We start from the raw sequence: 17,256 nt of genomic DNA on the forward strand, positions 1-17,256 counted from the left end.
CAAATTTTCCATTATTTTGTACAAGTAAAATGATTTGAAAAGTCAATATGACACCTAGGGTTCATATTCGGGTCGAATACGGGTTAGGGTGTTATAATAGTCTACTCTGGATATCAAAAAACATTAGATGGTCTATACAAGTGTGACTATTTTAGTACTTGTGCCTATTCTAGATATAAAGGATAAAGGATATAATACATAAAGGAGTTAGTCACGAAGAGGTTATGGCGAATCATGACTTCTTGTAACTTAGATGACAATGATATAATGCTAGATGTCACTCATTGTTTGCATTATTAGAATGATTCTAATATTACTACTAATGTTACAGGAACCTACAAGGTCACAGCCGAAGTTGAAATAAGAAAATAATAATTGAGTTATACATGTACAATTTTATTGTACATAATAAAATGCATAATAAACATTAATATATATATATATATATACTTAACATGATACATAAATATTAAAAAGAATATAATTAGGATAATTATATTTCTTTTAATGAAATTCGAATTAACCCTAAGGCTTGGGGCAACAACATTATATGAAGAAAAGAATGGCCAAGTAACCGTTTTTTTTGTTAGACTTTACACGGAATTTCTCAAAAACAGATTCTGAGAAAGAAAAATTTGCTCTCAACCGGGTAAACCAAGTAGAGGCTGAGACATTCTTCGTGGAGGCTTAGGATTCGTAATTGTTCGTGACTGGACTATCGATTTGCTATTTTCACTAACACAAGGTAAATCACACATCCTTTCCTCTCGAATTCGATTTTCGTACATGGATCCATGGTGAGATTGTCGGATTAATTTTTGCTGCGCCATGGGGATTACTGGCGATCCTAACACAGTCTCCCATAGCCGAAGTAAGCATATTGATACAAAGTATCACTTTATACGAGAGCAGGTGAAGAACAAAAATATGGAGTTAATCTATTGTCGAACCGAAAATCAATTAACAAATATTTTCACGAAATCATTGAAAACAAAAATATTCAACAAACTCAAAGAAAAGCTTGGAATAAAATCATATTTGTGAGGGGAATGTTAGAATTCAAATATGATTTTAATTCTTACGTTTGGCAAGACAATGGATGGTTAATGAATGGTTTGAAACTTCATGAAATATTAACCTGAGTTGGCAAGCAGCTTAAGAAATTGATTAGCTAAAAATGTGCCAACATTTTGATGATGAAGCAACAGCTAGATTTTTCTAGTATGTCAGCAAAATTTGAAATTACATGAAGGAAGCAATGTGTATGGCAACAGCTAGGAAATGATATCAGGTTTAATGCATAACAATTAAGCTTTTTGAAACAACCAAAAATTTAAGGGGCAATAGAATGATGATGCAACAGCAACAAAATTATGAAGAAGATTAAGGCGTCATAAGAAAAAAATCAGCAGCATATTAGGCGGTTTACTACACCTATAAATGTGTGTAGATTAACTTTAGTGTGTATGAATGAGTGAAAGTAGAAACAAGAGATAGTGAGTGAAGCTTAGAAAAATTATAGTGTTGTTTGTAAACTAGCCCAAGTTAGTATCGTATTTATATTTTGGTTCATATCAATTATAACGTACGAATTACAATGTTTATTGAGTGTCCATTAGTTCTTCCAACAATTTATCCATTTAGTTTTACTAATCGTAAAAATATATAAATATAATAAAATATATTTTTAGTTGAACTTTAAATTATTGAAATGAGTAATTTTAATTGATAAAACTATATATCGAGTGACGAGGAATATTTATTATATTTTTTATTGTTTTTAGATATAATTAAGAATGTTTAGGACGGATTTTGTGGTAATTCATCTCACTTTACATCTAATTGGATGAAGATAGGTAAAAATATCATAGGTAATGAGATAAGGATAAAAATAATTAAACTCATTATAGATAATGAGACGAACGTAAGTATGACTTTGTGTTCAATCCATCTCTGTTTGCCCCATATTATCTCCATCTACCTAATATATATAATAAGCATATTTAAAAGTAAATTTTTAAAAATATATTTCTGATTACATTTATGTTGCATATATTGATTTCTATAATTTTTGTATTTGTATTATATTCAAAGATATTTTGATGTATTTGAACTATTTTTTGTATTTATATATTATGTAATGACTTTATTTTTTAAACTCAAATAAGTTATACTTTGATTTATCAACTAAACAATTGTGACAACTTATTATCATTTTCTAAATACTGATATTTAGAAAATTATGATGTATGTGGTAGGAGTCTAGATTACAAGTATTTCATATATTTTTTTTCATTAAAAATTGTTTATATTTATTTAACTAATACTTATAAATATATTATATAAAGTTTGCCATATGGATACAACGAAGATTAAGGGGATGTTTGATAAAATAAAATGATTAACAGTTGAATGATTCAATGGCCTAAATGATTCAAAGGCTCTATATGAATTGGCTTTGAATGTGACATGTTGTTTGATAATGGTTCTGAATGAACAATCTGAATTATGAATCTTTTCATTTTTACCTTCATAATGATTATTTATATAAGATATGATTGTTTAATAAGACAACATGTGAAAAAATAGGTATTATGGTAAAAAAAAATGGTGCTTAATGATTCAGAATGTACTTTAATGTTGAATCATTCAGCAATGTTTTGTTGTTTCATTCAGCGTAGTCTTCATTCAGAGGTGCGAATCAAACACGCTGAATGTTGAACGGTTCAGCATTCAGCGCTGAATGGTTTCATTCAACAGTAACCAAGAAGCCCCTAAGTGAATCTTGGGATCCATGTTGGCGGTGGGGCAAAGATGATTTTAATTTTGTGAGTCCTAAGATGAGAACACTTTTTAATTTTGTACCTACAACGAATCAGGAAATAAAAAAATAAAAATTATTGAAAAAGATAGATGCAGAAGACACCTTGCAAACGGTAAAATCACTCAAGTAAGGAAGTGAAAAAAAAAAATTAGAAGTAAAAATTATTGGCCTTTATTTTCTCAAATATGATGGATGCTATAGTGCTTGGGAAGAACATGGACCACCTGATATTTTCGATTCAAGACGTATGGAAGACTCGGCATTTTCCCCAAGCATTTTCTCAAATACTATAACATTCACCCCATTTGAACCCATTTGAACAAATAAAATCTACACCACTCCTTGTGAAAAAATCATTTTTCCAACACCTCATCCAAGCAAATTTGCCAACTCCAAGCCTTCTTTTAAGCCCAAAACTCTATGTCCAAATTTTTATAGAAGCTTAAGGGTAAATATTGCAAGTTGGCAAATTTGATAAGATAATATTGTGGAGAAAAATGGTTCATATGAGATGTTAGAGAAATTATTTTCTTAATTATGGTGATATGAATAGTTGATAGAAGAAGATGCTCAGACCACCTGACGTCTTCCCGAGAAGACACAATATCTTTTCCATGTTGCATACAATTAAAACACTAAGCCTCACAAAGTAATAATACAGGAGACACCGAATAATCCAAGTGTCTTCCAAAAACACTGTAGAAAATACTATATTCCAGCAAATAATTTTTCCAACACTCTAAATCAATCATTTTTTCACAACCATATCTTAGTGATTTTGTTTGGCAAGCCTCTCTTGTATATATTTTATTTTTTTCCTAAATAAACAATTAAATTACAAAGTTACACATTAAATAATAACAAAAATAAATATTAAAATTATATATGAAGTTTTTATTTAACTTAATATTCATAATTAACGTAATATTATCTTATATTTACGTACCATATGCACAAATAATTACATTTATTCAATATAAAAAAAATAAATGTATTTATTTTCTTAAAAATATATGTAATTAAATCAAAATTAAAATTTTATATACATAATTAAATAAATGTTTAAAAATTTTAAGCCTTTTTAGAATTATTTTGGTTTGGTATATTCTAGGAGTGTTGTTATATTTGATATGCAAGCAAGCAGCCGACGTTCACACCTTAAGTAAACTATTCCTGGCCTTATCTATCATCTGTGCTGCCGTTTTTCAGAGTTCTTTTTGTGTTACACTTGTCTAATTTTAGACATTATTATGTAAAAAATAAAACATGTCGACATTATTTCATTATGTACAAAGAAAATGTCGACATAATTTGTAATTTAAATTAATGTAGTGTTATATATATACACTTCCATAAAGAATGCTTTGCCAATTTCCTCCTCCTTTACTTCCTTGTTTTTAGATTCATTGGCTGGGTTAATCATCAACTTTCATTTTTCTTTTCTTTGTTGGGAGTCGGGAATATCTGTATTCTTATACAGAATTTAATTTTACTGCCTTTTGTTTTCTTGTCTAAATCTAAATTCATTGGGGGTGAATTTAGTAATGTTATCTAAAAGTATTTTTAGTTAAAAAGTTCGTTTTGACACAAAATTAATATCAAACGGGTAAAAGTTAAGAGAAAAAAATGTTGTGAAAAATGTGTTTTCAAACCAACCGCAATAGTTGAGATTCTAGCTTTTCTATTTTAACTTTACATTTAGAATCAAATTTATATTTTTACCTTTACTATTGCATGAGTCCCATTCAATTATGTATTTATTTTATTTTAATAATTTAATATTAACCCCTTAAAAAATAATTTATTTTAATTACTTAAAAATAAATAAAATTCTTGATTTATATATTAAAATATTAATGATGAGTTACTTTTTAAAAACAATGTGAAACTAACCTGAGTATTAACTCAGCCAATGAATCAAAAGAGAAGAAAGAAACGAATTAATTTAGGCAGTCCTCTATTTGTTTTGTTATTATTATTGTTATTGAAGGGTAACAAGGGGAAGTTGCCGGTGAATATTTGAATTTATAATTTTATTTTATTTTAATTAATATATTTATTGTACTTTGATATTGCAAGTAAATTTCTCACTTTAGTATTATAGGATTGGATTTTTAAATATATATATATATATATATATATTATTGAATTTTTTCACTTAATTTTGGTTTTTGATTAAGTGATTTTTTAATATTTTATTTTAATAATTAAAAATTAGGCATATTTAAAATGTTAAATTTTAAAAAAAAAATATTAGAAAATGTATATTTCATAGGAGAAATATTTTTAAACGTAAAATAAAATTTTTTTGTTATTTGATTCAATTTATTTTTAAAATTTGTAATATATATAAGAAATTATTTATATCATGATAAAATCAATATATAAGAATAATTTTATATATTCTTATATATTAAGAATTTATAATATGACGAGAATAGTTTAGTCATCCAATTGGATTGTGTTGCTGCCTCATTTCTTATAACTTGTCCAGTAGTCAACTCAAATGAAACTCTATGATTAATTGCAACCTGATCAGTTGGAAGGCTTATGAATGTGGAAGAGCTTGGGAGGATAAACCAGAAGCAAAATCACCATCAGGGAAAGGAGATGATGTGCCAGAACGCCGGATTCCTGAGGTTGGTCAGATCAATTGTCTAATTTTAATATTGCATATGAATTTAATTTTTAAAGAAGTATAGTGAATTTCGATTGGAAATATCAATTTATTTTTGTACCCGTTTGAAAAGAAATCAAATTTATTTGAGGAGGATATCTCTTTGTTGTAAATAACTAAGAAGGTCGAAATCCAGCTACTTAGGATACTACCTGCATTAGTCGGTATAACAAAGCAAATTTACCTCGAGTTTTAAAAATGAAAACTAAAATAAATTTCATGCAATGCTTTATAGAAAAACAGGGAAAAATAACATAAACAAGGTCATGCTTAATGTAAAAAATGAGGAAATAAACATTATTTTAAAAATAAAACAAGAATTTCAAGATTATACCTGTTTTAATATGAAGGCCAATGGTGAATTAAGCTAACATTAACAACCTGATTTATGGCCTCAAATGTATTCAATTAAAAGTTTAAGGCCAATTTATTAGCCAAATTCATGATTCGATGACTAAATTAAATGAAATCAAAAGTTAAATGGGACAAAATAATAATTAAATAAGTAAAAAACATGCAATTACAATGAATGTAAAAGTAGAAGGATTGTGGAAATAATTTGTCCATTCTCTTAGAAAACGTGTAGGTCCTCTTAGTAGGGGTGAACATTAGATCAAGTCGAGTTGAGTCAAAAAATTTTGAGTTATTCGAGTTGACTAGTCGAATTGAAATTTTTTCGAGTCAAGTTGTTAGAGTTTCTATACAAATTTAATTCTAATTATTTATAGTATTATAGTACGAATTTATTCCAATTTCTTGACTTTCTCTAACCATATAAGATATATATATTTATTCATATTCTTTTCACATTACAATGTTATTTAATATATCACACAATCTAAAATTATAAAATATATTTAGAATATTATATTTCAAAGAAGGTGTTTTAAGGATAAAAGATTAATGGGAGTATAAAGGAGTCAAAGAATTAATGCGAAGATAAAATTTGTAAACAATTATAGTTAAAATACTTAATTGAGTAAAATACAAAGTTAAATGATTAAATTAAAATAAGAGTATATTTGTAGTAAAAAAATAAGAATCGAAGTTACCTAGGTATTCTACAGTGGTAGGGGAGCATGTGGATTAAATTTAGTTAAAAACCTACTTAAAATGAATGATTAATTGATGAAATACGAAAATCATGCAATATTGAGGGACTAAAAAATACAAAACTAATTATCAAAAGTGATATTGAAAGTACATGTATACTCTATGATAGTTTAGGAACATATGGTTCAAATTTGAGTTAAAATAAAAGAGGAACTAAAGTAATAGGAAATCAGGGACATTTGTTTGGTGAAAATCCCGTTTGAAGCACATTTTTTTGTCAGAAGTACATTTGTTTGGGATTGCTTTTGCTTAAATAAGTGATTTTAAGATGTCAAAAACAATCCCAAATAGGGCCTTAGTCTTTTCAAGTTTTTTTTTTACATTTTCTTTCCTTTCCTTTTTTTATCCTTTATCTCTATAATTTTTCTTTTTGAATTCTCTCTAGTAGTCTAACTAATGAGATATTGATCGTTTGTCGCATGTCATTATCGTTGACTATGACCAATATATCTTAAATTTCATAGGGAGACTTATTTCGGTCTCCTAAGTTCAAACTCAATGCTAGTTTGCTCGAAATTGTCCTATACAACCTAAAATTGAGCTTAAATCTTTTAACTTCTCATCTCTAATCGTCGAATCATTATAATTTTTAAGTATATTGTTTTTGGTGGACTTCTCTTCCGTGTCACCGCTTAGATTTGAGAACCAATACCTTAGTTATCTCAGAAAATCATGATTGAGATATAATTTTCTCTCTTTTTCTTTTTAATTTTGGTATAATTTTCTTATCATTCTTTCTATTTTGCAAGATTATTTCATAATGTTTCTTTCGTGATAAGGCATGTGAGATAATGATAAAGTTTGATTTTTGATTTTAAGATAATGGATAAATTGTTAAGGTGACAGACGAGGTTGAGTTTCAAATGAAGGATTAGATGATATGATTTTTTCCGAGTTGGGTAAGGGATATGATTGTCTATGATTGTGTTTGAACATAAGACTGTTAAGGCTTTAGCGACGGTTGAAAAGGTAATAGATTTACTAGGTTATTTTAGTTTGGGTTTAGCATGAACGAACCAATAAGATTTGAAACCAGTTTTTTGCCGGACTGAGTTTAATGTATGTATAATTAATTTAAAATATATATTTTTATTAATGTATCATTATAACACGTTAATATCTTTATAAATATAGCACTGCCACATTAACACTATTATATATGTGGTGTTGTCACATCTTCGTGTAATGTCATGTAGTTTGTCACATCATCTCAAAATGTTAATCGTTAATTGATTAATGATTTTCATTCACCAAGCGGTTATTTTGACCTAAAACGAGACATTAAGGATTAAAGTACTCTAAAAAGGAATGCTAACTAAACTAACTATTCAATTAAATATTAAAGAAAAATTTAACATTATTAAGCAAAATTATTACTTTTAATGTAGTTTTTTTTAATAAAATAAAATTTCCATGTCATTTAAACCATGGAAGATAGCAAAATAAATTACTTTTCAATAAATTTTTATTAAAAAAATCAACTTAAGCTCATGATTTTATTTGAAGAGCTTAAACTTGTATTAAGATTGGAAAAACAAAATCTACATGAGTTGATTACAAGTTAAGAACGAAACAGAACGGAAATTCTTCTCCGTAGAAAACACATTTATTTAATACAGAAAAGTAGTGATGGCAATTCAACACGAATCTGAAGGGTTCGATCTCACTCGACCGGTTGGATTTTAAAAAGAAATTCGGGTTGGGTCGGGTCAGGTCAGGTCAGGTTTATGGTGAAAAAAATTTGACCCGACCCGAAAAATATATATAATTTTATCATATATATTTAGGGATAATTATAATAATACCCCTTATATATAATTTTTTCAATTAATCACTGTTTTTATTAAATAAAAATATATTTTATTATTATTTCAGGTCGGATCGAGTTTAGTGAAATCTTAATTTCGTCGGATCAAATCGGGTCACGGGTGGAGGACTCTTTCTTATCGAGTTAGTAGGTGACCCAAAAACCCGACCCATTACCTCCCAACATAAAAGGCAAAATAAAGTGGGGAAAAATAAATTTATTTTCAATCCTTTTTCCAAATATATCGGATAAATCCACAGAACATGCGATATTAAATTTAAAGCGTCGACCAGAGATCTAGGGGGTGGGGGACGAAAATAATTGATTGAGGGGTGTAATAATTACGATTTTTTTTTAAAAAAAACGTTAATCAAAACTAACAAATCAAACCGAAAATTTCCGTTAAGTTTACCGCCATGGCAATGCGAAGAAGAACCTTGCTCAAGGTCATTGTTCTCGGTGATAGCGGGTACGTTCGTTCTCAAATTCAATTTCTAGGGTTTCTTCCTTTTACAACTAAAATTTTTCGAACTTCTGGATATTTTTAGTCATTCGTACGATTAATGGGTTATTGTCAATGTCAGGGTGGGTAAGACGTCGTTGATGAATCAGTATCCTTTCAACAGTAATCGAATTTTAAATATTCATATCGTTTAATTTTCTGTGATTCTTTTGTTCTTTTGTGGGGCTAACTTTAGATCTTAAACTTTGTATTAAGGTTGTTAAATTTTATTTTCATAAATCTCTATATTTTTGTTTATTTATTTAAAGGTTGACTTTATAAGGTACAATGTTGTCGGGATTAACTTCTTGAATTTAGATATGTTCATAAGAAGTTTAGTCAGCAATATAAAGCAACAATTGGTGCTGATTTTGTCACCAAGGAACTCCAGATCGATGATCGCCTTGTCACTCTGCAAGTGAGGTTTCAACCGAGTATTTCCATACTATTTTTTGCTTAACTTTGAAGTTTTCACGGAGAATATGTTTATGGATTTTTTTTCCCCTTCTTTGCTGGCATTGCATTGGGTAGATATGGGATACTGCAGGGCAGGAGCGGTTTCAGAGTCTCGGAGTTGCCTTCTATAGGGGTGCAGATTGCTGTGCGCTAGTTTATGACGTTAATGTGATAAAATCATTTGATAACCTTGATAATTGGCATGAAGAGTTTCTTAAGCAGGTTTCTCTTTGCCCCTATCTCTAAATCTCATTTTTTTTTGTTGGTTTTAGTTCTTTAACAAACTATGTTTTTGAATGTCTTAATGCATGACACATTTACTTTAAGTTGTTTTATGCCTCTATAACATGGCCGGGGTTATGAGAATGCTAAGAAGAATCTGCAGTGTTTTTGGTTTATTGGCTTGTCCTGCTTTTATTACCCTGCCATGATAAATCTGATACTAGAAATATTTATTTAGGTTATGGGATGCTGGCTAGTAATGCATATGATTTGAAGTAAACTTTGGCTACTTTGCTGAATATGGAATACTTCCTGCATAACAGCAGGTTATTTATAAGCTATCAAGAAACTATTTTTTTGTTTTTAATTTTTTTATAAGGCCTCTCCGCTTCTCTTTGTATCTTTGGTATGCATGCTGCTATATTCACATTGATGCTCACAAACATCCGTCTACTAGAGTTTTGTTTATTTGAATCCAAAATGATTTTATTAGTTGATTTTGAGTTTGTATTTGCTCATTTCTTACTGGGCTTAACTTCTTCAATAACATTATTTACAGCCTACTTAAGTGATTTACACCAGAGTAGTGGTGGAATGATAAAGTTTGAGATAATTGCTGGTGTTTAGTCATAAATATCTTGAGAGTCCAAAAAATGTAGAATTGGAGACGTTTATCCTTATTTTCACCTAAATCTTCTTTACATCTTTAAGCCTGTGTCTGGCAATGGCTTGTGGATACGCTCAATGGTTGAAGCCGCTTTAATAGACTTTGCCAATGACATTTCTTCTAATTAATCTGTTATAAAGAAGGAAAATTGTTTTCATAAATTGTTTCCGAGAGAAAAAAGTGGTGCTTGTTTTTTTTGCAAGTTGATGCCTTTTCTATTGACCTTGATCGAAGATTCTTTTTTGGAAGAAGCAACACTTAGGATTCTTCTTGTTAGGAGTGTATGCTTTCATAGCTATATTGACATTGGAATTATTTTTGGTTGCAAAAATTTAAATACATTCCTAGTTTTGTCAGATTGTGATTGGGCTTATAGATTCTTTTGGATCTCTTCCTAATTTTCTATTGTTTTGACCTTAGAATGGTGACATAACTGGTTTTACATTTTTCACTGGTTCTATTTTTGCCTTGTCAATTCGTCTTCATTTTGGTTTATTTCAGGTTTATTAGTTTTAACACTTTCTGAACATAAAAGAAACATAATTTCTAGTTTCTTGCTCCACCTTTAGTGGACAATTTGCCTTGCCACTGGAGTGAATGATTTAAACCAAATGTGTATACTGATTTGATCTTTTTTGTTGTCATTCTACTGTTTTGGAATTTGGCCATCAGCTCCTGTATTACTGTCATTCCTTTGTGCAGTCAAACTGGTCAGAGCAGGTTTATAAAAGCAGCATAGGTTTAATATAAGCAGGTCAAAAGGAGTATGTTCGTAATTTTGTAGTAGTAACTCCACGAATGCTCTGATTCTCATGGGAATGTGAAACTTCTCCTTTGGTTCCTAATTTCATCATGCTAAAACTCAGCTAGTTAAAAATTGGATAAAACATTTTTGGTGATGCCACACTTCAGTGCTCAACTCGACATACTTTCCCTGTCAATGCGCATGACCTTTCCTAGCAGCCAATTTAATTTCTGATGTTGATTAGTCTTTTGTGTTTATGGTTTTCATTCCCCTTATATTAATTTCTTTGTGAAGCGATTATTATTTGTTATTAATGCTGATATGTTGTCCATTTTCATTTCATGCCAGGCCAATCCAACTGATCCCAGGACGTTTCCGTTTATGTTGCTTGGAAACAAAATAGATATAGATGGTGGTAATAGTCGAGTGGTAAGGATATGTGGTTTTTATATGTCCTAAATTTCCCTTTATTCTCACACCTCAGCCTAATAGGTTGCATCTTGAGCCATGTAGGTTTCCGAGAAGAAAGCAAAAGATTGGTGTGCTTCAAATGGAAACATACCTTACTTTGAGACATCGGCAAAAGAAGATATCAATGTTGATGCTGCATTCCTTTCTATTGCTAAAGCTGCTCTAGCAAATGAGCGTGAGCAGGACATGTAAGTTTATATTGAAACATATTCCCTGTTTTGGGTGAATTCTGGCATATACGTTAATAGTTTTCCAGCATGGTATTGTTGGCCCAGAATGATATATGGTTTTTCCAAGCATTGCGGACTTCGGATAGGTAGTAGGGGAAAAGACAGGATATATCCAGCATTCTTTTGCAAATTGAACTACATTAAGCATGTAAAACCTATACTGTCACCTAGAAATCCTGATCAGAATAATAATTGATTTGCCTTGTCATATAAAATTTGAGGTGAGGAAATGACAATTTATATATTTCTTCATGGAAACAGTATAGAAAGTATAACATGCCTTTGGTAGACCAATATTTCCTAGCTTAGTTGCTCATATGGACATTGGTTCAATAATGTACAGTGGAAATGTTCTACTACAAATTCTCAAGTAGACAAGTCATATTTTGTTGCTTGAAGGTGCTTCTAGACAGATCAATGGGGTATTCTTACCTGAAACAATCACAAGTGAGTGGAGAAATTATAATAAAAGAAAAGGCAAATAGTTTCTTGAGAATCATGATAAAGTGTACTTTCTTTAGTCACTTTTGATATTGATTCAAAGAAATATGTTTTTTTATCATATATAGCTAATTTCTTTATTACCAAAAAGTACTCCTTATACAATCAGAAATGACAGCCATCTATATCTTAGAATGATGATATGTCTTACTCTTACTCACAACCTACTTCTTCTGTTATAGTTTCCGTTATTATTTGGTTATGTATGGATGTGCACTAGCTTGCATTCCATGGTGCACTTTTGCTATGCTTAACACAGACCTCAATGTTTCTTGTGTAATTTATATAGAAAAAATTTTACTATATGGATTAGCAGGATATAGGTTTTATGCGTCTGTTGTTGATATGAAATCATTATGGTTAAAAATTTGATTTCATGAGCAATTTTTGTTTCACTTGTCATTACAATGAAACTGTTTGCTCCTCCACTTTTGCCTTAATATATTTGGCTTTAATGTACTTCGACTTAGCATAGATGTTTTTAAGATAGTTAACCAACGACCAGGCTATACGGTATGTAATTTTTTCCTTCAACTGGTTTTCCTGTCTGTGTATGATTGCAGATATTTCCAGGGCGTCCCAGAGGCTGTGACTGAGACCGAGCAAAGAAGTGGTTGTGCGTGTTGATTACAAGCCAAACTGTCATTATCGGTGATCACCCAATGCATCCATGTTTTCTGGTTTCATCATTCTTAACCATTTTTTTTTTGTATACATTGCATTCCGAACACCTTTGATCGAAGTATTACTTGCCATTGCTTTTGTTTTGTTTTGTTTTTGGTTGGTAGAGGTGAACTTTAAGGGATGGAATTTGTAGTATTCCAGGTGAGTTTAATTAAGATTCTATAGTTTTCCATTGGGGTGAGCTTTCATCCTGTTTTAATGGACAAACTTTTTTAGATGCAAGCCTGGAACCTCACTCGTAAAAATTAGCTTTAAGTATTCAACAAAGTAAAACAATAATTAAATTTATATAGTAATATAAAATAGCTTTCATCCTGTTTTAATGTGGGTTAGATGGCGTTAAAATTAGACAAGCATATGATAGGATTGTGTGGGATTTTGTAGAAGGATTAACGAGGACAATGAGTTTTCCCGATTGATATTTGTAATAATAGCATATGTGCTTGCAGTTACATATTCGGTGGTTAATAGAAAGTAGTAGCATAATAGGATTAGTGTTTAAGCAAAGAGATTCATTATTTTTAAATATTTCAGTAGATATGTTCAAAAGTTGGTTATTTAGTGGAATTTGGATAAAATAGATTAAGCGCTTAAAACAGATTTGGACAAACATACTAGACCCATATAAACTATGAGTTAAACCTATATGAGCTAGGTTTAGGCTCTAATTCATATTTTCTATGTTTATAATCATATAAAAATTAAATTTATAATATTATATTATATTATATATTAAATATTAAAACATGATAGGAGTGAACCCATCAAGTGGTATCAGTAGTAAAAGGAAATATTGTTCTACTTAGATGTATTGAGTTAGAGCAGTTGGGTTTGTAGATGTGCGTTGTTAATAGATTAAAAAAATTATGAACATATAATATTTTATAATTATCCTCAATAGATTTTTAAAATTATGAATAGATACTATTTATAATTATCTTAAATTATTTTTTTAAAAATGATATGAGTGGACTCTAAATGAGTTTAAATAAGTGATTTATAAATATAACGGTAAACTACACGAGAGACCATTAAACTATGGTCAAAAATCAATGTGATCACCGAACTTTCAATTGAATCAATCAGACCATCCAACTATTTAATTGATTCAATCAAACCACCGACCGTTAATTTTTAACAGAGGTGGTGACGTATTCGTTAATAAAATTGGCATAATTATATATTTGGTCTTTATTATTTACATATTTTATCAATTTAGTCACTCTTTTAATTTAATTAAATAACTTTAACTATCCAATTATAACGTGACACGTGTAAATACATAATTGGAAGATTTTATTTATGAATTTTAAATTATTTAATTAAATGATTTTTCATCGTGTCACCACTCAATTGAAATGAAAATAAAGGGACAAACATGCTTGAATCAATCAGACCACCCTACTATTTAATTAATTCAATCAAATCACTGACCGTTAATTTTTAACAGAGGTGGTGACGTGTTCGTTAATAAAATTGGCATAATTATATTTTTGATCCTTAATATTTACATATTTTATCAATTTAGTCACTATTTTAATTCAATTAAATAAATTTAATTATCCAATTAGAACGTGACACGTGTAAATACATGATTAGAAGATTTTATTTATGAATTTTAAATTATTTAATTAAATGATTTTTCATCGTGTCAACACCCAATTGAAATGAAAATAAAAGGACCAACATGCTTGCAAGAGGAATCGAACTTGTGTCATGGGGAAAACTACCAGGCGCCCAAACCATTAGCCAAAGGTCTCTAATTGTTTAAACTTACAACAATTTGTATTTGATTTGTAAAAGTTTGTTAATATTAAAAAAAGTAAATAAATTATTTGTTTAAACAAATTATTATTTAATTTTGCAAACTATTTTTTTGAATTAAAATTTTCATTTTTTATATAAATTAGAAAAATTTTATAAAAAAATCGTTAATTCAAAAATTAACCGAAATTTGTTCGGTTCGATTAATAATTTTCAAATAAATTTCGGTTCGATCAATGGTTAAAGAAAAAAAATCGGTTATTTCAGTTCGGTTAATAATTTTCAAATTAATTTGGTTCGATTAATATTTTTCAAATAAACTTTGGTTCGATTAACCGAACCGAATTAACCGAATTGTTTTCTTCAATTAATTCAATTAATATTTTTTTTAAAAATCGGTTAATTCGGTTCGGTTAATAATTTTCAAATTAATTCGATTCGGTTAATAATTTTCAAATAAAATTTGGTTCGATTAACCAAAAAGAAATAACCAAATTTTTGCTTCGATTAATTCAGTTAATAATTTTCAAAAAAATTGGTTAATTAGGTTCGGTTAATAATTTTCAAAATAATTCGGTTCGGTTAATAATTTTGGTTCGATTAACCGAATTTTTGCTTCGATTAATTCGGTTAATAATTTTAAAAAAAATCGGTTAATTCGGTTCGTTTAATCATTTTTAAATTAATTTGGTTCGGTTAATAATTTTCAAATAAATTTTGGTTCGATTAACCGAACCGAATTAACTGATTTTTTTTCTTTAAACGTTAATCGAACCAAAATTTATTTGATAATTATTAGTCTTGAATAATTTTTTTAATTTTTTAATAATGTATTTAAATAAATATTTTTTTAATTTTTAGGGTAAACTACACAGGAGACCACTAAATTATGGTCAAAAATCAATGTGACCACCGAACTTTCAATTGAATCAATCAGATCACCCAACTATTTAATTGATTCAATCAAATTACCGGCCGTTAATTTTTAACAGAGGTAGTGACGTGTCCGTTAATAAAATTGGCATAATTATATATTTGGTCCTAAATAATTACATATTTTATCAATTTCGTCACTCTTTTAATTCAATTATATAAATTTAATTATCCAATTAGAATGTGATATATGTCAATATATGATTCGAAGATTTTATTTATGAATTTTAAATTATTTAATTAAATAATTTTTCTTTCCAATCAGGTGGTGACACATGTTACCACCAATTGAAATGAAAATAAAGGGATAATCTTGTGCTCAAGGGGAATCAAACCAAGGTCTTGGGGATAAAGCAGGCGCCCAAACCATTGAGCCAAAGATCCTCAATGGTTTAAAGTTACAACAATTTGTATTTGTCTTTTAAAGGTTTGTTAAGGATAACAAATTAAACAAATTATTTGTTTAAATAAATTATTAAAAAATAAATAAATTATTCACGACTAATAATTTTCAAATAAATGTTGGTTCGATTAACGATTAAAAATATTCGGTTAATTCGGTTCGGTTAATCGAACCAAAATTTATTTGAAAATTAGTAACTGAACCAAATTAATTTGAAAATTATTAACTGAACCGATTAACCGATTTTTTAAAAAAACTTATTAACCGAATTAATTGAAGCAAAATTTTGGTTAATTTGGTTCGGTTAATCAAACCAAATTTTATTTGAAAATTATTAACTTAACCGAATTAACCGATTTTTATGAAAATTATTAACCGAATTAATCGAAGCAAAAATTCTGTTAATTCGGTTCGGTTAATCAAACCAAAATTTATTTGAAAATTATTAACCGAACTGAATTAATTTGAAAATTATTAACTGAACCGAATTAACCAATTTTTTTAAAATTATTAATCGAATTAATCAAAGCAAAATTCGGTTAATTCGGTTTGGTTAATTAAACCAAAATTTATTTGAAAATTATTAACCGAACGAATTAAATTGAAAATTATTAACTGAACCGAATTAACCGAATTTTTTTTCTTTAACTATTAATCGAATCGAAATTTATTTGAAAATTAGCAACCGAACCGAACAAATTTCGGTTAATTCGGTCAATTTTTGAATTAACGAAATTTTTTTAAAATTTTCTAATTTATATAAAAAATGAATATTTTAATTCAAAAAATAGTTTACAATTAATTTAAAAAATAATTTGTTTAAAAAACAATTTGTTTAATTTTTTATCATTAATAAACTTTTACAAGTCAAATACAAATTGTTGTAAGTTTATAGTATTTGGGACTTTTGGCTTAATGGTTTAGACGCCTGGTAGTTTTTCCCCCTTGACACAGGTTCAATTTCCCTTGCAAGCATGTTGGTCCTTTTATTTTCATTTTAATCGGGTGGAGACACGTGTCACCACCTGATTGATAGAAAAATTAATTAATTAAATAATTTAAAATTCAGAAATTAAACCTTCCAATCATGTATTTACATGTGTCACGTTTTAATTGGATAGTTAAATTTATTTAATTGAATTAAAATAATGACTAAATTGACAGAATATGTAAATATTAAGGACCAAATATGTAATTATGTCAATTTTATTAATGGACACGTCACCAAGTCTGTTAAAAATTAATGGTCGATGGTTT

The 17,256-nt window shown here is 28.6% G+C and overlaps 1 protein-coding gene across 1 annotated transcript; it reads left to right on the forward strand.

Annotated features, from left to right (window-relative positions):
* The first annotated feature begins 8,702 nt into the window (after positions 1–8,702).
* On the forward strand, positions 8,703–13,071 carry LOC120177731 (ras-related protein Rab7-like). The gene is made up of 7 exons (XM_039183766.1): positions 8,703–8,890; positions 9,006–9,032; positions 9,242–9,341; positions 9,455–9,601; positions 11,362–11,442; positions 11,527–11,672; positions 12,779–13,071. Exons 1-7 carry the CDS (start codon positions 8,838–8,840, stop codon positions 12,840–12,842), a joined length of 618 nt encoding a protein of 205 aa, XP_039039697.1. The 5' UTR covers positions 8,703–8,837; the 3' UTR covers positions 12,843–13,071.
* The last annotated feature ends 4,185 nt before the right edge of the window (positions 13,072–17,256 follow it).

Source organism: Hibiscus syriacus, unplaced genomic scaffold (genome assembly GCF_006381635.1).
Source record: "Hibiscus syriacus cultivar Baekdansim isolate YM2019G1 unplaced genomic scaffold, ASM638163v2 tig00112305_pilon, whole genome shotgun sequence".
NCBI classification, from domain to species: domain Eukaryota; kingdom Viridiplantae; phylum Streptophyta; class Magnoliopsida; order Malvales; family Malvaceae; genus Hibiscus; species Hibiscus syriacus.